The following is a 26894-nucleotide window of genomic DNA, read 5'->3' on the forward strand; positions in this document are numbered from 1 at the left end:
TCTGCAGACTTCCCCTTATCTCAGTTATATTAATGTACTTTTTACCTCTGTGATTACCTTGTATCTAACCCTCTGCAGACTGCTCCTTATCTCAGTTATATTAATGTACTTTTTACTTCTGTGATTACCTTGTATCTAAGCCTCTGCAGACTGCCCCTTATCTCAGTTATATTAATATACTTTTTACCTCTGTAATTACCCTGTATCTAAGCCTCTGCAGACTGCCCCCTTATCTCAGTTATATTAATATACTTTTTACCTCTGTGATTACCTTGTATCTAAGCCTCTGCAGACTGCCCCCTTATCTCAGTTATATTAATATACTTTTTACCTCTGTGATTACCTTGTATCTAAGCCTCTGCAAACTTTTCCTTATCTCAGTTATATTAATATACTTTTTCCCCTGTGATTGCCTCTTATGTAAGCCTCTGCAGACTGCTCCTTATCTCAGTTATATTAATACACGTTTTACCTCTGTGATTACCCTGTATCTAAGTCTCTGCAAACTGCCCCCTTATCTCAGTTATATTAATATACCTTTTACCTCTGTGATTACCTTGTATCTAAGCCTCTGCAGACTGCCCCTTATCTCAGTTATATTAATATACTTTTACCTCTGTGATTACCTTGTATCTAAGCCTCTGCAGACTGCCCCTTATCTCAGTTATATTAATATACTTTTTACCTCTGTGATTACCTTGTATCTAAGCCTCTGCAGACTGCTCCTTATCTCAGTTATATTAATATACTTTTTACCTCTGTGATTACCTTGTATCTAAGCCTCTGCAGAGTGCACTTTATCTCAGTTATATTAATATACTTTTTACCTCTGTGATTACCTTGTATCTAACCCTCTGCAGACTGCTCCTTATCTCAGTTATATTAATACACTTTTTACTTCTGTGATTACCTTGTATCTAACCCTCTGCAGACTGCTCCTTATCTCAGTTATATTAATATACTTTTTACCTCTGTGATTACCTTGCATCTAACCCTCTGCAGACTGCTCCTTATCTCAGTTATATTAATTTACTTTTTACCTCTGTGATTACCTTGTATCTAAGCCTCTGCAGACTGTCCCTTATCTCAGTTATATTAATATACTTTTTACCTCTGTGATTACCCTGTATCTAACCCTATGCAGACTGCTCCTTATCACAGTTATATTAATATACTTTTTACCTCTGTGATTACCTTGTATCTAAGCCTCTGCAGACTGTCCCTTATCTCAGTTATATTAATATACTTTTTACCTCTGTGATTACCCTGTATCTAACCCTATGCAGACTGCTCCTTATCACAGTTATATTAATATACTTTTTACCTCTGATTACCTTGTATCTAAGCCTCTGCAGACTGCTCCTAATCTCAGTTATATTAATATACGTTTTACTTCTGTGATTACCTTGTATCTAAACCTCTGCAGACTGCTCCTTATCTCAATTATATTAATATACGTTTTACTTCTGTGATTACCTTGTATCTAACCCTCTGCAGACTGCTCCTTATCTCAGTTATATTAATATACTTTTTACCTCTGTGATTACCTTGCATCTAACCCTCTGCAGACTGCTCCTTATCTCAGTTATATTAATTTACTTTTTACCTCTGTGATTACCTTGTATCTAAGCCTCTGCAGACTGTCCCTTATCTCAGTTATATTAATATACTTTTTACCTCTGTGATTACCCTGTATCTAACCCTATGCAGACTGCTCCTTATCACAGTTATATTAATATACTTTTTACCTCTGTGATTACCTTGTATCTAAGCCTCTGCAGACTGCTCCTTATCTCAGTTATATTAATATACGTTTTACTTCTGTGATTATCTTGTATCTAAGCCTCTGCAGACTGCCCCTTATCTCAGTTATATTAATATACTTTTTACCTCTGTGATTACCTTGTATCTAAGCCTCTGCAGACTGCTCCTTATCTCAGTTATATTAATATACTTTTTACCTCTGTGATTACCCTGTATCTAAGCCTCTACAGACTGCTCCTTATCTAAGTTATATTAATATACTTTTTACCTCTGTGATTATCTTGCATCTAAGCCTCTGCAGACTGCCCCTTATCTCAGTTATATTAATATACTTTTTACCTCTGTGATAACCTTGTATCTAACCCTCTGCAGACTGCCCCTTATCTCAGTTATATTAATATATGTTTTACCTCTGTGATTACCTTGTATCTAAGCCTCTTCTGACAGCCCCCTTATTTCAGTTATAATAATATACTTTTTACCTCTGTGATTACCCTGTATCTAAGCCTCTGCAGACTGCCCCTTATCTCAGTTATATTAATATACTTTTTACCTCTGTAATTACCTTGTATCTAAGCCTCTGCGGACTGCTCCTTATCTCAGTTATAATTATATACTTTTTACCTCTGTGATTACCTTGTATCTAAGCCTCTGCAGACTGCTCCTTATCTCAGTTATATTAATACACTTTTTACCTCTGTGATTACCCTGTATCAAACCCTCTGCAGACTGCCCTTATCTCAGTTATATTAATATACTTTTTACCTCTGTGATTACCTTGTATCTAAGCCTCTACAGACTGCCCCTTATCTCAGTTATATTAATATACTTTTTACCTCTGTAATTACCTTGTATCTAAGCCTCTGCAAACTGCCCCTTATCTCAGTTATATTAATACACTTTTTACCTCTGTGATTACCTTGTATCTAAGCCTCTGCAGACTGCCCCTTATCTCAGTTATATTAATACACTTTTTACCTCTGTGATTTCCCTGTTTCTAAGTATCGGCAAACTCCTCCTTATCTCAGTTATATTAATATACTTTTTACCTCTGTGATTACCTTGTATCTAAGCCTCTGCAAACTGCTCCTTATCTCAGTTATATTAATACACTTTTTACCTCTGTGATTACCCTGTATCTAAGTCTCTGCAAACTGCTCCTTATCTCAGTTATATTAATACCCTTTTTACCTCTGATTACCCTGTATCTAAGTCTCTGCAGACTGCCCCTTATCTCAGTTATATTAATATACTATTTACATCTGTGATTACCTTGTATCTAAGCCCCTGCAGACTGCCCCTTATCTCAGTTATATTAATACACTTTTTACCTCTGTGATTACCTTGTATCTAAGCCTCTGCAGACTGCCCCTTATGTCAGTTATATTAATATACTTTTAACCTCTGTGATTACCTTGTATCTAAGCCTCTGCAGACTGCCCCTTATGTCAGTTATATTAATACACTGTTTACCTCTGTGATTACCCTGTATCTAAGGATCTGCAAACTGCTCCTTATCTCAGTTATATTAATATACTTTTTACCTCTGTGATTACATTGTATCTAAGCCTCTGCAAACTGCTCCTTGTCTCAGTTATATTAATATACCTTTTTACCTCTGTGATTACCCTGTATCTAAGTCTCTGCAGACTGCCCCTAATCTCAGTTATATTAATATACTATTTACCTCTGTGGTTACCTTGTATCTAAGTCTCTGCAGACTGCCCCTTATCTCAGTTATATTAATATACTTTTTACCTCTGTGATTACCTTGTATCTAAGCCTCTGCAGACTGCTCATTATCTCAGTTATATTAATATACTTTTTACCTCTGTGATTAGCTTGTATCTAAGCCTCTGCAGACTGCTCCTTGTCTCAGGTATATTAATATACATTTTACCTCTGTGATTACCCTGTATCTAAGCCTCTGCAGACTGCCCCTTATCTCAGTTATATTAATATACTTTTTACCTCTGTGAATACCTTGTATCTAAGCCTCTGCAGACTGCCCCTTATCTCAGTTATATTAATATATGTTTCACCTCTGTGATTACCTTTTATCTAAGCCTCTGCAGACTGCTCCTTATCTCAGTTATATTAATACACTTTTTACTTCTGTGATTACCCTGTATCTAACCCTCTGCAGACTGCTCCTTATCTCAATTATATTAATATACTTTTTACCTCTGTGATTACCTTGTATCTAAGCCTCTGCAGACTGCTCCTTATCTCAGTTATATTAATCCACTTTTTACCTCTGTGATTACCCTGTATCTAAGTCTCTGCACACTGCTCCTTATCTCAGTTATATTAATACACGTTTTACCTATGTGATTACCCTGTATCTAAGTCTCTGCAGACTGCCCCTTATCTCAGTTATATTAATATACTATTTACCTCTGTGACTACCTTGTATCTAAGCCTCTGCAGACTGCCCCTTATTTCAGTTATATTAATATACTTTTTACCTCTGTGATTACCCTGTATCTAAGCCTCTGCAGACTGCTCCTTATCTCAGCTATATTAATATACTTTTACCTCTGTGATTACCTTGTATCTAACCCTCTGCAGACTGCTCCTTATCTCAGTTATATTAATTTACTTGTTACCTCTGTGATTACCTTGTATCTAAGCCTCTGCAGACTTCCCCTTATCTCAGTTATATTAATGTACTTTTTACCTCTGTGATTACCTTGTATCTAACCCTCTGCAGACTGCTCCTTATCTCAGTTATATTAATGTACTTTTTACTTCTGTGATTACCTTGTATCTAAGCCTCTGCAGACTGCCCCTTATCTCAGTTATATTAATATACTTTTTACCTCTGTAATTACCCTGTATCTAAGCCTCTGCAGACTGCCCCCTTATCTCAGTTATATTAATATACTTTTTACCTCTGTGATTACCTTGTATCTAAGCCTCTGCAAACTTTTCCTTATCTCAGTTATATTAATATACTTTTTCCCCTGTGATTGCCTTGTATCTAAGCCTCTGCAGACTGCTCCTTATCTCAGTTATATTAATACACGTTTTACCTCTGTGATTACCCTGTATCTAAGTCTCTGCAAACTATTCCTTATCTCAGTTATATTAATATACTTTTTACCTCTGTGATTACCTTGTATCTAAGCCTCTGCAGACTGCCCCTTATCTCAGTTATATTAATATACTTTTACCTCTGTGATTACCTTGTATCTAAGCCTCTGCAGACTGCCCCTTATCTCAGTAATATTAATATACTTTTTACCTCTGTGATTACCTTGTATCTAAGCCTCTGCAGACTGCTCCTTATCTCAGTTATATTAATATACTTTTTACCTCTGTGATTACCTTGTATCTAAGCCTCTGCAGAGTGCACTTTATCTCAGTTATATTAATATACTTTTTACCTCTGTGATTACCTTGTATCTAACCCTCTGCAGACTGCTCCTTATCTCAGTTATATTAATACACTTTTTACTTCTGTGATTACCTTGTATCTAACCCTCTGCAGACTGCTCCTTATCTCAGTTATATTAATATACTTTTTACCTCTGTGATTACCTTGCATCTAACCCTCTGCAGACTGCTCCTTATCTCAGTTATATTAATTTACTTTTTACCTCTGTGATTACCTTGTATCTAAGCCTCTGCAGACTGTCCCTTATCTCAGTTATATTAATATACTTTTTACCTCTGTGATTACCCTGTATCTAACCCTATGCAGACTGCTCCTTATCACAGTTATATTAATATACTTTTTACCTCTGTGATTACCTTGTATCTAAGCCTCTGCAGACTGCTCCTTATCTCAGTTATATTAATATACTTTTTACCTCTGTGATTACCTTGTATCTAAGCCTCTGCAGACTGCTCCTTATCTCAGTTATATTAATATAATTTTTACCTCTGTGATTACCCTTTATCTAAGCCTCTGCAGACTGCCCCTTATCTCAGTTATATTAATATACCTTTGTGATTACCATGTATCTACACCTCTGCAGACTGCTCCTTATCTCAGTTATATTTATATACTTTTTACCTCTTTGATTTCCTTGTATCTAAGCCTCTACAGACTGTCCCTTATCTCAGTTATATTAATATACTTTTTACCTCTGTGATTACCCTGTTTCTAAGCCTCTGCAGACTGCTCCTTATCTCAGTTATATTAATATACTTTTCACCTCTGCGATTACCTTGTATCTAAGCCTCTGCAGAATTCCCCCTTATCTAAGTTCTTTTGACAGACTTGCATTTAAGCCAATCAGTGCTGACTCATAAATAACTCCACGGAAGTGAGCAGAATGTCACCAATAATGCACACATGAGCTAGCAGCATCTGTCAAAATGCACTGAGATAAGAGGCGACCTTCAAGAAAGTTGACTTTAGAAAGTAGCATATGAGCCTACCTAGGTTTAGCTTTCAAAAAAGAATATCAAGAGAACACAAATACACCTGAGATTGGGTGGGGTGCCTTAACCAATGGAAGATGTTCAGTCTTTCTTTTTCTTTTTTTTAATGGAATCATTCAGCCCATTGATGCAAGGCTTGAAGATCCTTTGTTGTAAGAGCAGCAATGCACTGCAGGGACCTAGCTAAACACATCAAGTGAGCCAATGATAAGGAGAATATGAGTGTAGCCACAAATCAGCAGCTAGCTCCCAAAAAGTGCACTGCTGTTCCTGAGCCTACCTTGGTATGCTTTTCAACAAAGGAAAAAAATGAATGACACAAATTAGATAATCAAAGTAAATTAGAAAATTATATGTAAATCTTGAAAGTTTAATTTTGACTTTACTGCCCCTTTATTCTATGTGTTTAACTCCAATGAAAGGACAGGGAGAGGAGTTGAATAATGGCTAATACTGATAAAGGGGGAAAAATAAGCAAAAATGAATTTCAGAAAATATAGAAATGAACAGACAGATATAGGAAAGCACAAGTATTTCTCTCTTTCATGTGTATGATCCATGTCCCTTTAAAGGGATATAAAACAGTCTTTAATTGTTGTAATAAAAAAAAGGGTTATAATAACTATAAATCGTTACAATATGTATTATTCAAAATTGTAAAAGGATTTTATTGTTTATTTTTTATTTTAACTTAATTTGTGCAGTTTCCTTTGCTTCCTGTCATAGTCCTTCAAGGGGATAGGCTCTCTACAGTAAGGCTTCTCTAGTTTGATTTAATAAATCTTCTAGAGTAACATGAACTAGTTTACTATTAAGTGAATACTAGATAAGCAGGGAGTCAGCTTTGCTCATGCTCAGAAAGGCAAAATGCAAGTTGCCAACATGCCAGCTCTTTTATTTCCCTGTTGGCAGTGGCTTCACTGAGAAAATCTAAGTGCTCATTTTGTAAGAAAACAAGTAAGTTGTTTGCTGTTTTTTATGTTTACTTTGATTTAACATATTTGTTTTTACTAAAGGAGCACTGTTTAATATCCATTTAATGCAATTCCATATTTTATATAGTTGTTTTTCCCCCCAGCTGGCTGTGTACCTGATTACAACTGCCTAGAAGAGACCGGGATGCCCAGACCATCTTCTGGGATGAGGTTTGGCAAAAAAACAAAACATTATTTTAATATTTAAAAAAATATTTTAGTAATACTCAGCTAGATTACGAGTTTTGAGCGCTATAGGGATTTTAACGACCGCCACAAAAGTGTCGTTATTTCACCTCTCTATAGCGCTGCTATTACAGGTTTAAAAAAAGCAGGCTTGTGCGGGCGATATGGTTGCATTGAGCTCCATACCGCACCAAAATACGAGCGCTGCTTTGACGTGCTTGTGCACGATTTCCCCATAGACATCAATTGTCTATGGGGAAAGAAAAAGTTATGTTTAAACCTAAAACCCTAAACATAAAAACCACGTCTAAACACCCCTAATCTGCCGCCCCTAACATCGCCACAACCTACATTACAGTTATTAACCCCTAATCTGCCATCCCCGACATCGCCTATACCTACATAAAGTTATTAACCCCTAATCTGCTGCCCCTAACATCGCCGCCACCTACATTAGACTTATTAACCCCTAATCTGCCATCCCCAATGTCGCCACCACTATACTAAAGTTATTAACCCCTAAACCTCTCGCCTCCCACATCACTAACACTACATAAATATATTAACCCCTAAACCTAACCCTAACCCTAAGCATAACCCTAACACCCCCTAACTTAAATATAATTAAAATAAATCTAAATTAAATTTACAATTATTACCTAAATAATTACTATTTAAAACTAAATACAAACTTACCTGTAAAAAAAAAACCTAAGCTAGCTACAAAATAACTAATAATTACATTGTAGCTATGTTAGGGTTTATTTTTATTTTACAGGCAAGTTTGTATTTATTTTAACTAGGTAGACTAGTTAGTAAATAGTTATTAACTATTTACTAACTACCTAGTTAAAATAAATACAAAGTTACCTATAAAATAAAAATAAAACCTAAGCTGCCTTACTATAAAACCTAACATTACAATAAAATAAAATAAATTAAATTAATTAAATACAATTATCTAAATTACAAAAAAAACACTAAATTACACAAAATTAAAAACAAAATTATCAAAAATAAAAACGAATTGCACCGAGTCTAATAGCCCTATCAAAATAAAAAAGCCCACCCAAAATAAAAAAAAAAACCTAGCCTACACTAAACTGCCAATGGCCCTTAAAATGGCCTTTTGCGGGGCATTGCCCCAAAGAAATCAGCTCTTTTACCTGTAAAAAAAATACAAACAACACCAACAGTAAAACCCACCACCCACACAACCAACCCCCCAAATAAAAACCTATCTAAATAAACCTAAGCTAAACATTGCCCTGAAAATGGCATTTGGATGGGCATTGCCCTTAAAAGGGCATTTAGCTCTTTTACATTCCCCAAAATGTTAATCAGAAAATAAACCCTTAAAAAAAACTAACACTAACCCCCCGACGATCCACTTACAGTTTTCGAAGACCGGACATCCATCCTCATCCAGGCGGCAGAAGTCTTCATCCAAGTGGGCAGAAGTCTTCATCCAGACGGCATCTTCTATCTTCATCCAACCGGCGCGGAACGGGTCCATCTTCAAGACAACCGGCGCAGAGCATCCTCTTCTTACGATATCCGCTGGAAAATGAAGTTTCCCTTTAAGTGATGTCATCCAAGATGGCGTCCCTTACATTCCAATTGGCTGATAGAATTCTATCAGCTAATAGGAATTAAAGGGGAAAACATTCTATTGGCTGTTGCAATCAGCCAATAGGATTGAGCTTTCATCCTATTGGCTGTTGCAATCAGCCAATAGGATTGAGCTCTCATTCTATTGGCTGATTGGATCAGCCAATAGGATGAAAGCTCAATTCTATTGGCTGATTGCAACAGGTGTACGGTACACCTATACCTACAAGACTTGTAATAGCATTAGGGAAAATTAAGCATTATAGCCCATACCAATTTTTGAGTCATAACGCACAACTCGTAATCTAGCTGATTGAGATTTTAAAATAGAATAAAGCAATGTATTATATGATTCAAAACCTAAACAACTTTACTCCCGCATCAGTCACCTCTTCCTCTGATGAAAAATGTTACATACATTTTGCTAACAATAGAGTGCAAGCAGTTCTTAATTTCTCTGGAAACTATTCATAAAAAATCCACCTTTATGTTTGGTCAAGTGATAAAACCTTCCAGTAAATATGTTAATTCTGTGTTCTATATACATGGTGGGCATATAAGTAATCGGAAATAAATAGGCTTTCATTAAAGGGACATGAAACAATTTGAGTTGGTAATATAAACATATCCCATGCCATTAATGGTATTACTGGGTACAAGTGGATGAAATGAAAGTGACTGTGTAATTAATCAGTGTCTAAGAGCTTCAGTAGAGTAAGTCCAGCTCTGAATGCCGGTTTGTCATTAGATGGAGAATTCCAGATGTAGCTATAGAGAGGGGGTAAGTACTCTGCTGTGATCCTGCATAGAAGTAGGAAGTTGAATGCCCGGGTAAGTGGTTATGTATAAGGAGTTATTGTGCTGCACTATGGAGTGTTCTGGGGTAAGATTAAAGGGACATGAAACCCATATTTTTTTTCTTTCCTGATTTTGAAAGAACATGCAATTTTAAACAACTTTCTAATTTAATTTGATTATCTAATTTGCTTCATTCTCTTAATATCCTTTTCTGAAAGCATATCTAGATTGGCCCAGTAGCTGCTGATTGGTGGCTGCACATAGATGCCTTGTGTGAGTGGCTCACCCATGTGCAATGCTATTTCTTCAACAAATGATATCTAAAAAATTAAGCAAATTAGATAATATAAATAAATTGGAATGTTAATTAAAATTGTATCCTCTATCTGAATCCTGAAAGAAAATTTGTGGGTTTAGTTTCCCTTTAAGAATCCACTAGGGAGACTTATGTGCCAAGGAGAGTTTAAGAAAATAATTATTCATTAAGTCTTGGAGGGTCCTTAACAGGACCAGGGGTCCAGCAGGTGAACTACAACAATGTTTCAGTTAACTATGGACCAATCAGAAGCAAGCAAATGTTAAACTGAGTAATAGTAGCCTATTAGCTCCTGAAGGTCCTTCAGCCAATGACAGAGAGCCATTAACACCAAGCCTTAATTGGTCAACAACTTGATGCCTGATTGGCTAGTATAGGAACCAGTTAAATGATTGATGAAATATTGTCAGCCAATCAGATGAATGTATTCCATGTATTGACAGTGAGCTTCAGTGGCTTCTTAGTGTATCTGTCCCACTTACTATCAACATACACACAGCCAGGGAAGGTAGGGAATTTACTGGCCTTAGCCTTTATTTAAGTGGTGTCTCATACCACCATGGTACCAATAATACAACAAAAAGGAATCACTCTGCCATAGCCCATAATAAAAGTATGTAAGTTAAAATGAAAACAAACCATACACTGGGTCTTCTATTACAAGTTTATATTGTGTAACAAAATGTGTTTCAGACTCACCACCGACATTCTGTGCAAAGTGCTAGAGCAAGATACGGTTTATTAAAGCCCCAAAAACATAATTTTACTCATGCAGAAAGTTAATACACTAAAATATTGTTACTGTGATTGTCTACTGTCAAACAATGTGTGACTAAGTGAATGACCTAGAACACTAAAATATTGTTACTGTGATTGTCTACTGTCAAACAATGTGTGACTAAGTAAATGACCTAGAACACTAAATTATTGTTACTGTGATTGTCTACTGTCAAACAATGTGTGACTAAGTAAATGACCTAGAACACTAAAATATTGTTACTGTGATTGTCTACTGTCAAACAATGTGTGACTAAGTAAATGACCTAGAACACTAAATTATTGTTACTGTGATTGTCTACTGTCAAACAATGTGTGACTAAGTAAATGACCTAGAACACTAAAATATTGTTACTGTGATTGTCTACTGTCAAACAATGTGTGACTAAGTGAATGACCTAGAACACTAAAATATTGTTACTGTGATTGTCTACTGTCAAACAATGTGTGACTAAGTGAATGACCTAGAACACTAAATTATTGTTACTGTGATTGTCTACTGTCAAACAATGTGTGACTAAGTGAATGACCTAGAACACTAAATTATTGTTACTGTGATTGTCTACAGTCAAACAATGTGTAACTAAGTGAATGACCTAGAACACTAAATTATTGTTACTGTGATTGTCTACTGTCAAACAAGGTGGGGCTAAGTGAATGACCTAGAACACTAAATTATTGTTACTGTGATTGTCTACTGTCAAATAATGTGTGACTAAGTGAATGACCTAGAACACTAAATTATTGTTACTGTGATTGTCTACTGTCAAACAAGGTGGGGCTAAGTGAATGACCTAGAACACTAAATTATTGTTACTGTAATTGTCTACAGTCAAACAATGTGTGACTAAGTGAATGACCTAGAACACTAAATTATTGTTACTGTGATTGTCTACTGTAAAACAAGGTGGGGCTAAGTGAATGACCTAGAACACTAAATTATTGTTACTGTGATTGTCTACTGTCAAACAATGTGTGACTAAGTGAATGACCTAGAACACTAAATTATTGTTACTGTGATTGTCTACAGTCAAACAATGTGTGACTAAGTGAATGACCTAGAACACTAAATTATTGTTACTGTGATTGTCTACTGTCAAACAATGTGTGGCTAAGTGAATGACCTAGAACACTAAAATATTGTTACTGTGATTGTCTACTGTCAAACAATGTGTGGGTAAGTGATTGACCTAGAACACTAAATTATTGTTACTGTAATTGTCTACTGTCAAACAATGTGTGACTAAGTGAATGACCTAGAACACTAAATTATTGTTACTGTGATTGTCTACTGTCAAACAATGTGTGACTAAGTGAATGACCTAGAACACTAAATTATTGTTACTGTGATTGTCTACAGTCAAACAATGTGTAACTAAGTGAATGACCTAGAACACTAAATTATTGTTACTGTGATTGTCTACTGTCAAACAAGGTGGGGCTAAGTGAATGACCTAGAACACTAAATTATTGTTACTGTGATTGTCTACTGTCAAATAATGTGTGACTAAGTGAATGACCTAGAACACTAAATTATTGTTACTGTGATTGTCTACTGTCAAACAAGGTGGGGCTAAGTGAATGACCTAGAACACTAAATTATTGTTACTGTAATTGTCTACAGTCAAACAATGTGTGACTAAGTGAATGACCTAGAACACTAAATTATTGTTACTGTGATTGTCTACTGTAAAACAAGGTGGGGCTAAGTGAATGACCTAGAACACTAAATTATTGTTACTGTGATTGTCTACTGTCAAACAATGTGTGACTAAGTGAATGACCTAGAACACTAAATTATTGTTACTGTGATTGTCTACAGTCAAACAATGTGTGACTAAGTGAATGACCTAGAACACTAAATTATTGTTACTGTGATTGTCTACTGTCAAACAATGTGTGGCTAAGTGAATGACCTAGAACACTAAAATATTGTTACTGTGATTGTCTACTGTCAAACAATGTGTGGGTAAGTGATTGACCTAGAACACTAAATTATTGTTACTGTAATTGTCTACTGTCAAACAATGTGTGACTAAGTGAATGACCTAGAACACTAAATTATTGTTACTGTGATTGTCTACAGTCAAACAATGTGTGACTAAGTAAATGACCTAGAACACTAAAATATTGTTACTGTGATTGTCTATTGTCAAACAATGTGTGGGTAAGTGAATGACCTAGAACACTAAATTATTGTTACTGTGATTGTCTTCTGTCAAACAATGTGTGACTAAGTGAATGACCTAGAACACTAAATTATTGTTACTGTGATTGTCTACTGTCAAACAATGTGTGACTAAGTAAATGACCTAGAACACTAAAATATTGTTACTGTGATTGTCTACTGTCAAACAATGTGTGACTAAGAAAATGACCTAGAACACTAAATTATTGTTACTGTGATTGTCTACTGTCAAACAATGTGTGACAAAAAAATGACCTAGAACACTAAATTATTGTTACTGTGATTGTCTACTGTCAAACAATGTGTGACTAAGTGAATGACCTAGAACACTAAATTATTGTTACTGTGATTGTCTACTGTCAAACAATGTGTGGGTAAGTGAATGACCTAGAACACTAAATTATTGTTACTGTGATTGTCTACAGTCAAACAATGTGTGACTAAGTGAATGACCTAGAACACTAAATTATTGTTACTGTGATTGTCTACAGTCAAACAATGTGTGGGTAAGTGAATGACCTAGAACACTAAATTATTGTTACTGTGATTGTCTACTGTCAAACAATGTGTGACTAAGTAAATGACCTAGAACACTAAATTATTGTTACTGTGATTGTCTACTGTCAAACAATGTGTGACTAAGTAAATGACCTAGAACACTAAAATATTGTTACTGTGATTGTCTACTGTCAAACAATGTGTGACTAAGTGAATGACCTAGAACACTAAAATATTGTTACTGTGATTGTCTACTGTCAAACAATGTGTGACTAAGTGAATGACCTAGAACACTAAATTATTGTTACTGTGATTGTCTACTGTCAAACAATGTGTGACTAAGTGAATGACCTAGAACACTAAATTATTGTTACTGTGATTGTCTACAGTCAAACAATGTGTAACTAAGTGAATGACCTAGAACACTAAATTATTGTTACTGTGATTGTCTACTGTCAAACAAGGTGGGGCTAAGTGAATGACCTAGAACACTAAATTATTGTTACTGTGATTGTCTACTGTCAAATAATGTGTGACTAAGTGAATGACCTAGAACACTAAATTATTGTTACTGTGATTGTCTACTGTCAAACAAGGTGGGGCTAAGTGAATGACCTAGAACACTAAATTATTGTTACTGTAATTGTCTACAGTCAAACAATGTGTGACTAAGTGAATGACCTAGAACACTAAATTATTGTTACTGTGATTGTCTACTGTAAAACAAGGTGGGGCTAAGTGAATGACCTAGAACACTAAATTATTGTTACTGTGATTGTCTACTGTCAAACAATGTGTGACTAAGTGAATGACCTAGAACACTAAATTATTGTTACTGTGATTGTCTACAGTCAAACAATGTGTGACTAAGTGAATGACCTAGAACACTAAATTATTGTTACTGTGATTGTCTACTGTCAAACAATGTGTGGCTAAGTGAATGACCTAGAACACTAAAATATTGTTACTGTGATTGTCTACTGTCAAACAATGTGTGGGTAAGTGATTGACTTAGAACACTAAATTATTGTTACTGTAATTGTCTACTGTCAAACAATGTGTGACTAAGTGAATGACCTAGAACACTAAATTATTGTTACTGTGATTGTCTACTGTCAAACAATGTGTGACTAAGTGAATGACCTAGAACACTAAATTATTGTTACTGTGATTGTCTACAGTCAAACAATGTGTAACTAAGTGAATGACCTAGAACACTAAATTATTGTTACTGTGATTGTCTACTGTCAAACAAGGTGGGGCTAAGTGAATGACCTAGAACACTAAATTATTGTTACTGTGATTGTCTACTGTCAAATAATGTGTGACTAAGTGAATGACCTAGAACACTAAATTATTGTTACTGTGATTGTCTACTGTCAAACAAGGTGGGGCTAAGTGAATGACCTAGAACACTAAATTATTGTTACTGTAATTGTCTACAGTCAAACAATGTGTGACTAAGTGAATGACCTAGAACACTAAATTATTGTTACTGTGATTGTCTACTGTAAAACAAGGTGGGGCTAAGTGAATGACCTAGAACACTAAATTATTGTTACTGTGATTGTCTACTGTCAAACAATGTGTGACTAAGTGAATGACCTAGAACACTAAATTATTGTTACTGTGATTGTCTACAGTCAAACAATGTGTGACTAAGTGAATGACCTAGAACACTAAATTATTGTTACTGTGATTGTCTACTGTCAAACAATGTGTGGCTAAGTGAATGACCTAGAACACTAAAATATTGTTACTGTGATTGTCTACTGTCAAACAATGTGTGGGTAAGTGATTGACCTAGAACACTAAATTATTGTTACTGTAATTGTCTACTGTCAAACAATGTGTGACTAAGTGAATGACCTAGAACACTAAATTATTGTTACTGTGATTGTCTACAGTCAAACAATGTGTGACTAAGTAAATGACCTAGAACACTAAAATATTGTTACTGTGATTGTCTATTGTCAAACAATGTGTGGGTAAGTGAATGACCTAGAACACTAAATTATTGTTACTGTGATTGTCTTCTGTCAAACAATGTGTGACTAAGTGAATGACCTAGAACACTAAATTATTGTTACTGTGATTGTCTACTGTCAAACAATGTGTGACTAAGTAAATGACCTAGAACACTAAAATATTGTTACTGTGATTGTCTACTGTCAAACAATGTGTGACTAAGAAAATGACCTAGAACACTAAATTATTGTTACTGTGATTGTCTACTGTCAAACAATGTGTGACAAAAAAATGACCTAGAACACTAAATTATTGTTACTGTGATTGTCTACTGTCAAACAATGTGTGACTAAGTGAATGACCTAGAACACTAAATTATTGTTACTGTGATTGTCTACTGTCAAACAATGTGTGGGTAAGTGAATGACCTAGAACACTAAATTATTGTTACTGTGATTGTCTACAGTCAAACAATGTGTGACTAAGTGAATGACCTAGAACACTAAATTATTGTTACTGTGATTGTCTACAGTCAAACAATGTGTGGGTAAGTGAATGACCTAGAACACTAAATTATTGTTACTGTGATTGTCTACTGTCAAACAATGTGTGACTAAGTGAATGACCTAGAACACTAAATTATTGTTACTGTGATTGTCTACTGTCAAACAATGTGTGACTAAGTAAATGACCTAGAACACTAAAATATTGTTACTGTGGTTGTCTACTGTCAAACAATGTGTGACTAAGTGAATGACCTAGAACACTAAATTATTGTTACTGTGATTGTCTACTGTCAAACAATGTGTGACTAAGTGAATGACCTAGAACACTAAATTATTGTTACTGTGATTGTCTACTGTCAAATAATGTGTAACTAAGTGAATGACCTAGAACACTAAATTATTGTTACTGTGATTGTCTACTGTCAAATAATGTGTGACTAAGTAAATGACCTAGAACACTAAAATGAAGCTTTTCCTTGAATTTGGTGATCACAGACTTATCTTCAAGCTAAAATATCCCAACAATTAATGGCCCGTTTATTTCACTTTCCCTCTTTATAAACATATAACATATTTTGTTTTCCCACCCTCACACATGCTCACCAGGGTAATGGTTACATTTGCAATACTGAGGTCTCCAATTCCTTTTTAATTGTAGTTTCTTCCAGTAGCACTGATGGGGAATTTATAAATATACAGGAATTTACATAGGAGAAATAAACAGACTGATATTCAGGTGAAGTCATATGGTGTGTAGATTCTTTATTGGCTGACACTGCCCCCAAGTGGTAGTTGAAAGTACTTCCTATGTGTTTGGATTTTGTGTGTCTATAGGATGTTGTTTGTATAGCCAGTGTAAACTAGAGTCGGGGTTATCGATCTTGCCGCTTAAGTAGCAGAGTGGGAAAAAAGCAGTTTTGTTTCTTAAACATGTGGCAGCAGGCGCACTTATGCAAGCCTGCTCCACATAGCCGAAATAGCATTAAAGGGACAGTATACTGTAAAATTGTTTTCCATTAATGTATTTCCAATGACTTGTATAAAGGAATTGCATTTTCAGGTTTATTTGCGTAAATGTAATTGCAGGTTTTGTGCTTTGAAACCACAGCCTATTACAATGGGTTGCGCTTCAGGTAATATCAGATCTCATTATGTTATCACTTTGTGTACACACACTTGCTTCCTTATCTTATATCTGTCTGTAAAGCAAATCCCAATGCCTAGAGAGAAAACCGGAAAATTATAATTTTATTAGTTATCTCTTCTACACCCCCACTGGGAGTGTAATTTATTCTGCTGGTTGTGTTTACATTGCCTGTCAATAGCCTGAACTTAAAGGGACAGTACACTGTAAAATAGTTTTTATATGAATGTATTTTCAATGACTTGTTATGCCAGCTGCAGAGTATAAAATTTATGAGAATTTGCAATTTCAGGTTTATTTGTGTATCTGAAGTAGCTGTTTTTTTGTTTTTAAACCACAGCCCATTACAATGGGTTGAGCTTCAGGTAATATCAGATCTCATTATATAAATCACTTTGTGTACACAGACTTGCTTCCTTATCTTATATTTGTCTAGAAAACCAAAGCTCAATACTTAGAGAGAACAATGAAAAATTATCATTTTATTACTTAAAGGGACAGTATACTATGAAATTGTTTTCCCTTAATGTGTTTCCAATTACTTTTTCTACCAGCTGCAGAGTATAAAATGTATGAGATTTGCTTTTTTAAGGTTTATTTGTGTATATGAATTAGCTGATTTTGTGTTTTGAAGCCACAACCTAATAAAATGGGTTGAGCTTGTATTTATAATCAGATCTCATTACTGTATCACATTGTGGACATATACATGTGTCTGTATCTTATATCTGTAGGTATAATCAAATCTCATTACTGTATCACATTGTGTACATATACATGTGTCTGTATCTTATATCTGTAGGTATAATCAGATCTCATTATTTTATCACACTGTGTACATATACATGCTTCTTTATCTTATATCTGTAGGTATAATCAGATCTCACTACTGTATCACATTGTGTACATATACATGCTTCTTTATCTTATATCTGTAGGTATAATCAGATCTCACTACTGTATCACATTGTGTACATATACATGTGTCTGTATCTTATATCTGTAGGTATAATCAGATCTCATTACTGTATCACATTGTGTACATATACATGTGTCTGTATCTTATATCTGTAGGTATAATCAGATCTCATTACTGTATCACATTGTGTACATATACATGTGTCTGTATCTTATATCTGTAGGTATAATCAGATCTCATTACTGTATCACATTGTGTACATATACATGTGTCTGTATCTTATATCTGTAGGTATAATCAGATCTTATTACTGTATCACATTGTGTACATATACATGTCTGTATCTTATATCTGTAGGTATAATCAGATCTCATTACTGTATCACACTGTGTACATATACATGTGTCTGTATCTTATATCTGTAGGTATAATCAGATCTCATTACTGTATCACACTGTGTACATATACATGTGTCTTTATCTTATATCTGTAGGTATAATCAGATCTCATTACTGTATCACATTGTGTACATATACATGTGTCTTTATCTTATATCTGTAGGTATAATCAGATCTCATTACTGTATCACATTGTGTACATATACATGTGTCTTTATCTTATATCTGTAGGTATAATCAGATCTCATTACTGTATCACATTGTGTACATATACATGTGTCTGTATCTTATATCTGTAGTTATAATCAGATCTCATTACTGTATCACATTGTATACATATACATGTGTCTGTATCTTATATCTGTAGGTATAATCAGATCTCATTACTGTATCACACTGTGTACATATACATGTGCCTGTATCTTATATCTGTAGGTATAATCAGATCTCATTACTGTATCACACTGTGTACATATACATGTGTCTGTATCTTATATCTGTAGGTATAATCAGATCTCATTACTGTATCACACTGTGTACATATACATGTGTCTTTATCTTATATCTGTAGGTATAATCAGATCTCATTACTTTATCACACTGTGTACATATACATGTCTGTATCTTATATCTGTAGGTATAATCAGATCTCATTACTGTATCACATTGTGTACATATACATGTGTCTGTATCTTATATCTGTAGGTATAATCAGATCTCATTACTGTATCACATTGTGTACATATACATGTGTCTGTATCTTATATCTGTAGGTATAATCAGATCTCATTACTGTATCACACTGTGTACATATACATGTGTCTGTATCTTATATCTGTAGGTATAATCAGATCTCATTACTGTATCACATTATGTACATATACATGCTTCTTTATCTTATATCTGTAGGTATAATCAGATCTCATTACTGTATCACATTATGTACATATACATGCTTCTTTATCTTATATCTGTAGGTATAATCAGATCTCACTACTGTATCACATTGTGTACATATACATGTGTCTGTATCTTATATCTGTAGGTATAATCAGATCTCATTACTGTATCACATTGTGTACATATACATGTGTCTGTATCTTATATCTGTAGGTATAATCAGATCTCATTACTGTATCACACTGTGTACATATACATGTGTCTGTATCTTATATCTGTAGGTATAATCAGATCTCATTACTGTATCACACTGTGTACATATACATGTGTCTGTATCTTATATCTGTAGGTATAATCAGATCTCATTACTTTATCACACTGTGTACATATACATGTGTCTTTATCTTATATCTGTAGGTATAATCAGATCTCATTACTGTATCACATTGTGTACATATACATGTGTCTATCTTATATCTGTAGGTATAATCAGATCTCATTACTGTATCACACTGTGTACATATACATGTGTCTTTATCTTATATCTGTAGGTATAATCAGATCTCATTACTGTATCACACTGTGTGCATATACATGTGTCTGTATCTTATATCTGTAGGTATAATCAGATCTCATTACTGTATCACACTGTACATATACATGTGTCTGTATCTTATATATGTAGGTATAATCAGATCTCAGTACTGTATCACATTGTGTACATATACATGTGTCTTTATCTTATATCTGTAGGTATAATCAGATCTCATTACTGTATCACATTGTGTACATATACATGTGTCTGTATCTTATATCTGTAGGTATAATCAGATCTCATTACTATATCACATTGTGTACATATACATGTGTCTTTATCTTATATCTGTAGGTATAATCAGATCTCATTACTATATCACATTGTGTACATATACATGTGTCTTTATCTTATATCTGTAGGTATAATCAGATCTCATTACTGTATCACACTGTGTACATATACATGTGTCTTTATCTTATATCTGTAGGTATAATCAGATCTCATTACTGTATCACATGGTGTACATATACATGTGTCTTTATCATATATCTGTAGGTATAATCAGATCTCATTACTTTATCACATTGTGTACATATACATGTGTCTTTATCTTATATCTGTAGGTATAATCAGATCTCATTACTGTGTCACATTGTGTACATATACATGTGTCTTTATCTTATATCTGTAGGTATAATCAGATCTCATTACTGTATCACATTGTGTACATATACATGTGTCTGTATCTTATATCTGTAGGTATTATCAGATCTCATTACTGTATTACATTGTGTACATATACATGTGTCTTTATCTTATATCTGTAGGTATAATCTGATCTCATTACTTTATCACATTGTGTACATATACATGTGTCTTTATCTTATATATGTAGGTATAATCAGATCTCATTACTTTATCACATTATGTACATATACATGTGTCTGTATCTTATATCTGTAAGTATAATCAGATCTCATTACTGTATCACACTGTGTACATATACATGTGTCTGTATCATATATCTGTAGGTATAATCAGATCTCATTACTGTATCACACTGTGTACATATACATGTGTCTGTATCTTATATCTGTAGGTATAATCAGATCTCATTACTGTATCACATTGTGTACATATACAAGTGTCTTTATCTTATATCTGTAGGTATAATCAGATCTCATTACTGTATCACATTGTGTACATATACATGTCTTTATCTTATATCTGTAGGTATAATCTGATCTCATTACTTTATCACATTATGTACATATACATGTGTCTGTATCTTATATCTGTAGTTATAATCAGATCTCATTACTGTATCACATTGTGTACATATATATGTGTCTGTATCTTATATCTGTAGGTATAATCAGATCTCATTACTGTATCACACTGTGTACATATACATGTGTCTGTATCTTATATCTGTACGTATAATCAGATCTCATTACTTTATCACATTGTGTACCTATACATGTGCCTGTATCTTATATCTGTAGGTATAATCAGATCTCATTACTGTATCACACTGTGTACATATACATGTGTCTGTATCTTATATCTGTAGGTATAATCAGATCTCATTACTGTATCACATTGTGTACATATACATGTGTCTGTATCTTATATCTGTAGGTATAATCAGATCTCATTACTGTATCACACTGAGTACATATACATGTGTCTGTATCTTATATCTGTAGGTATAATCAGATCTCATTACTGTATCACACTGTGTACATATACATGTGTCTGTATCTTATATCTGTAGGTATAATCAGATCTCATTACTGTATCACACTGTGTACATATACATGTGTATTTATCTTATATATGTAGGTATAATCAGATCTCATTACTGTATCACACTGTGTACATATACATGTGTATTTATCTTATATCTGTAGGTATAATCAGATCTCATTACTGTATCACACTATGTACATATACATGTGTCTGTATCTTATATCTGTAGGTATAATCAGATCTCATTACTGTATCACATTGTGTACATATACATGTCTTTATCTTATATCTGTAGGTATAATCAGATCTCATTACTGTATCACACTGTGTACATATACATGTGTCTGTATCTTATATCTGTAGGTATAATCAGATCTCATTACTGTATCACATTGTGTACATATACATGTGTCTGTATCTTATATCTGTAGGTATAATCAGATCTCATTACTGTATCACACTGTGTACATATACATGTGTCTGTATCTTATATCTGTAGGTATAATCAGATCTCATTACTGTATCACATTGTGTACATATACATGTGTCTGTATCTTATATCTGTAGGTATAATCAGATGTCATTACTGTATCACATTGTGTACATATACATGTGTCTGTATCTCATATCTGTAGGTATAATCAGATCTCATTACTGTATCACATTGTGTACATATACATGTCTTTATCTTATATCTGTAGGTATAATCAGATCTCATTACTGTATCACACTGTGTACATATACATGTGTCTGTATCGTATATCTGTAGGTATAATCAGATCTCATTACTGTATCACATTGTGTACATATACATGTGTCTGTATCTTATATCTGTAGGTATAATCAGATCTCATTACTGTATCACACTGTGTACATATACATGTGTCTGTATCTTATATCTGTAGGTATAATCAGATCTCATTACTGTATCACATTGTGTACATATACATGTGTATGTATCTTATATCTGTAGGTATAATCAGATGTCATTACTGTATCACATTGTGTACATATACAAGTGTCTGTATCTTATATCTTTAGGTATAATCAGATCTCATTACATTATCACATAGTGTACATATACATGTGTCTGTATCTTATATCTGTAGGTATAATCAGATCTCATTACTGTATCACACTGTGTACATATACATGTGTCTGTATCGTATATCTGTAGGTATAATCAGATCTCATTACTGTATCACACTGTGTACATATACATGTGTCTGTATATTATATCTGTAGGTATAATCAGATGTCATTACTGTATCACATTGTGTACATATACATGTGTCTGTATCTTATATCTGTAGGTATAATCAGATCTCATTACTGTATCACATTGTGTACATATACGTGTCTTTATCTTATATCTGTAGGTATAATCAGATCTCATTACTGTATCACACTGTGTACATATACATGTGTCTGTATATTATATCTGTAGGTATAATCAGATGTCATTACTGTATCACATTGTGTACATATACATGTGTCTGTATCTTATACCTGTAGGTATAATCAGATCTCATTACTGTATCACATTGTGTACATATACGTGTCTTTATCTTATATCTGTAGGTATAATCAGATCTCATTACTGTATCACATTGTGTACATATACATGTGTCTGTATCTTATATCTGTAGGTATAATCAGATCTCATTACTGTATCACACTGTGTATATATACATGTGTCTGTATCTTATATCTGTAGGTATAATCAGATCTCATTACTGTATCACATTGTGTACATATACATGTGTCTGTATCTTATATCTGTAGGTATAATCAGATCTCATTACTGTATCACATTGTGTACATATACATGTGTCTGTATCTTATATCTGTAGGTATAATCAGATCTCATTACTGTATCACATTGTGTACATATACATGTCTTTATCTTATATCTGTAGGTATAATCAGATCTCATAACTGTATCACACTGTGTACATATACATGTGTCTGTATCGTATATCTGTAGGTATAATCAGATCTCATTACTGTATCACATTGTGTACATATACATTTGTCTGTATCTTATATCTGTAGGTATAATCAGATCTCATTACTGTATCACACTGTGTACATATACATGTGTCTGTATCTTATATCTGTAGGTATAATCAGATGTCATTACTGTATCACATTGTGTACATATACTTGTGTCTGTATCTTATATCTGTAGGTATAATCAGATCTCATTACTGTATCACATTGTGTACATATACATGTGTCTGTATCTTATATCTGTAGGTATAATCAGATGTCATTACTGTATCACATTATGTACATATACATGTGTCTGTATCTTATATCTGTAGGTATAATCAGATGTCATTACTGTATCACATTGTGTACATATACAAGTGTCTGTATCTTATATCTTTAGGTATAATCAGATCTCATTACATTATCACATTGTGTACATATACATGTGTCTGTATCTTATATCTGTAGGTATAATCAGATCTCATTACTGTATCACACTGTGTACATATACATGTGTCTGTATCGTATATCTGTAGGTATAATCAGATCTCATTACTGTATCACACTGTGTACATATACATGTGTCTTTATCTTATATCTGTAGGTATAATCAGATGTCATTACTGTATCACATTGTGTACATATACATGTGTCTGTATCTTATATCTGTAGGTATAATCAGATGTCATTACTGTATCACATTGTGTACATATACATGTGTCTGTATCTTATATCTGTAGGTATAATCAGATCTCATTACTGTATCACATTGTGTACATATACATGTGTCTGTATCTTATATCTGTAGGTATAATCAGATCTCATTACTGTATCACATTGTGTACATATACATGTGTCTGTATCTTATATCTGTAGGTATAATCAGATCTCATTACTGTATCACATTGTGTACATATACATGTGTCTGTATCTTATATGTGTAGGTATAATCAGATCTCATTACTTTATCACACTGTGTACATATACATGTGTCTGTATCTTATATCTGTAGGTATAATCAGATCTCATTACTGTATCACATTGTGTACATATACATGTGTCTTTATCTTATATCTGTAGGTATAATCAGATCTCATTACTGTATCACACTGTGTACATATACATGTGTCTGTATCTTATATCTGTAGGTATAATCATATCTAATTACTTTATCACACTGTGTACATATACATGTGTCTGTATCTTATATCTGTAGGTATAATCAGATCTCATTACTGTATCACATTGTGCACATATACATGTGTCTTTATCTTATATCTGTAGGTATAATCAGATCTCATTACTGTATCACATTGTGTACATATACATGTGTCTATCTTATATCTGTAGGTATAATCAGATCTCATTACTGTATCACACTGTGTACATATACATGTGTCTTTATCTTATATCTGTAGGTATAATCAGATGTCATTACTGTATCACATTGTGTACATATACATGTGTCTGTATCTTATATCCGTAGGTATAATCAGATCTCATTACTGTATCACATTGTGTACATATACATGTGTCTGTATCTTATATTGTAGGTATAATCAGATCTCATTACTATATCACATTGTGTACATATACATGTGTCTGTATCTTATATCTGTAGGTATAATCAGATCTCATTACTGTATCACATTGTGTACATATACATGTGTCTGTATCTTATATCTGTAGGTATAATCAGATCTCTTTACTGTATCACATTGTGTACATATACATGTGTCTGTATCTTATATCTGTAGGTATAATCAGATCTCATTACTGTATCACACTGTGTACATATACATGTGTCTTTATCTTATATCTGTAGGTATAATCAGATCTCATTACTGTATCACACTGTGTACATATACATGTGTCTTTATCTTATATCTGTAGGTATAATCAGATCTCATTACTGTATCACATTGTGTACATATACATGTGTCTGTATCTTATATCTGTAGCTATAATCAGATCTCATTACTTTATCACATTATGTACATATACATGTGTCTGTATCTTATATCTGTAGCTATAATCAGATCTCATTACTGTATCACATTGTGTACATATACATGTGTATTTATCTTATATCTGTAGGTATAATCAGATCTCATTACTGTATCACATTGTGTACATATACATGTGTCTGTATCTTATATCTGTAGGTATAATCAGATCTCATTACTGTATCACACTGTGTACATATACATGTGTCTGTATCTTATATCTGTAGGTATAATCAGATCTCATTACTATATCACATTGTGTACATATACATGTGTCTTTAGCTTATATCTGTAGGTATAATCAGATCTCATTACTGTATCACATTATGTACATATACATGTGTCTGTATCTTATATCTGTAGGTATAATCAGATCTCATTACTATATCACATTGTGTACATATACATGTGTCTTTAGCTTATATCTGTAGGTATAATCAGATCTCATTACTGTATCACATTGTGTACATATACATGTGTCTGTATCTTATATCTGTAGGTATAATCAGATCTCATTACTGTATCACATTGTGTACATATACATGTGTCTGTATCTTATATCTGTAGGTATAATCAGATCTCATTACTGTATCACATTGTGTACATATACATGTGTCTTTATCTTATATCTGTAGGTATAATCAGATCTCATTACTGTATCACACTGTGTACATATACATGTCTGTATCTTATATCTGTAGGTATAATCAGATCTCATTACTGTATCACACTGTGTACATATACATGTGTCTGTATCTTATATCTGTAGGTATTATCAGATCTCATTACTGTATCACACTGTGTACATATACATGTGTCTGTATCTTATATCTGTAGGTATAATCAGATCTCATTACTGTATCACACTGTGTACATATACATGTGTCTGTATCTTATATCTGTAGGTATAATCAGATCTCATTACTGTATCACATTGTGTACATATACATGTGTCTGTATCTTATATCTGTAGGTATAATCAGATCTCATTACTGTATCACATTGTGTACATATACATGTGTCTGTATCTTATATATGTAGGTATAATCAGATCTCATTACTGTATCACACTGTGTACATATACATGTGCCTGTATCTTATATCTGTAGGTATTATCAGATCTCATTACTGTATCACATTGTGTACATATACATGTGTCTGTATGTTATATCTGTAGGTATAATCAGATCTCATTACTGTATCACACTGTACATATACATGTGTCTGTATCTTATATCTGTAGGTATAATCAGATCTCATTACT

At 33.6% G+C, this 26894-nt stretch overlaps 1 protein-coding gene across 1 annotated transcript in view; it reads left to right on the forward strand.

The window, feature by feature from the left end:
- UBE2U (ubiquitin conjugating enzyme E2 U) overlaps window positions 1-26894 on the forward strand; it is a 169010-nt gene that overhangs the window by 82223 nt on the left and 59893 nt on the right. The window contains exon 7 of the mRNA XM_053693081.1: window positions 7235-7301. Within this exon, the coding sequence (XP_053549056.1) occupies window positions 7235-7301 (67 nt within the window). The remainder of the gene's footprint in view (window positions 1-7234; window positions 7302-26894) is intronic.

This window comes from Bombina bombina, chromosome 10 (genome assembly GCF_027579735.1).
Source record: "Bombina bombina isolate aBomBom1 chromosome 10, aBomBom1.pri, whole genome shotgun sequence".
Lineage (NCBI taxonomy): Eukaryota > Metazoa > Chordata > Amphibia > Anura > Bombinatoridae > Bombina > Bombina bombina.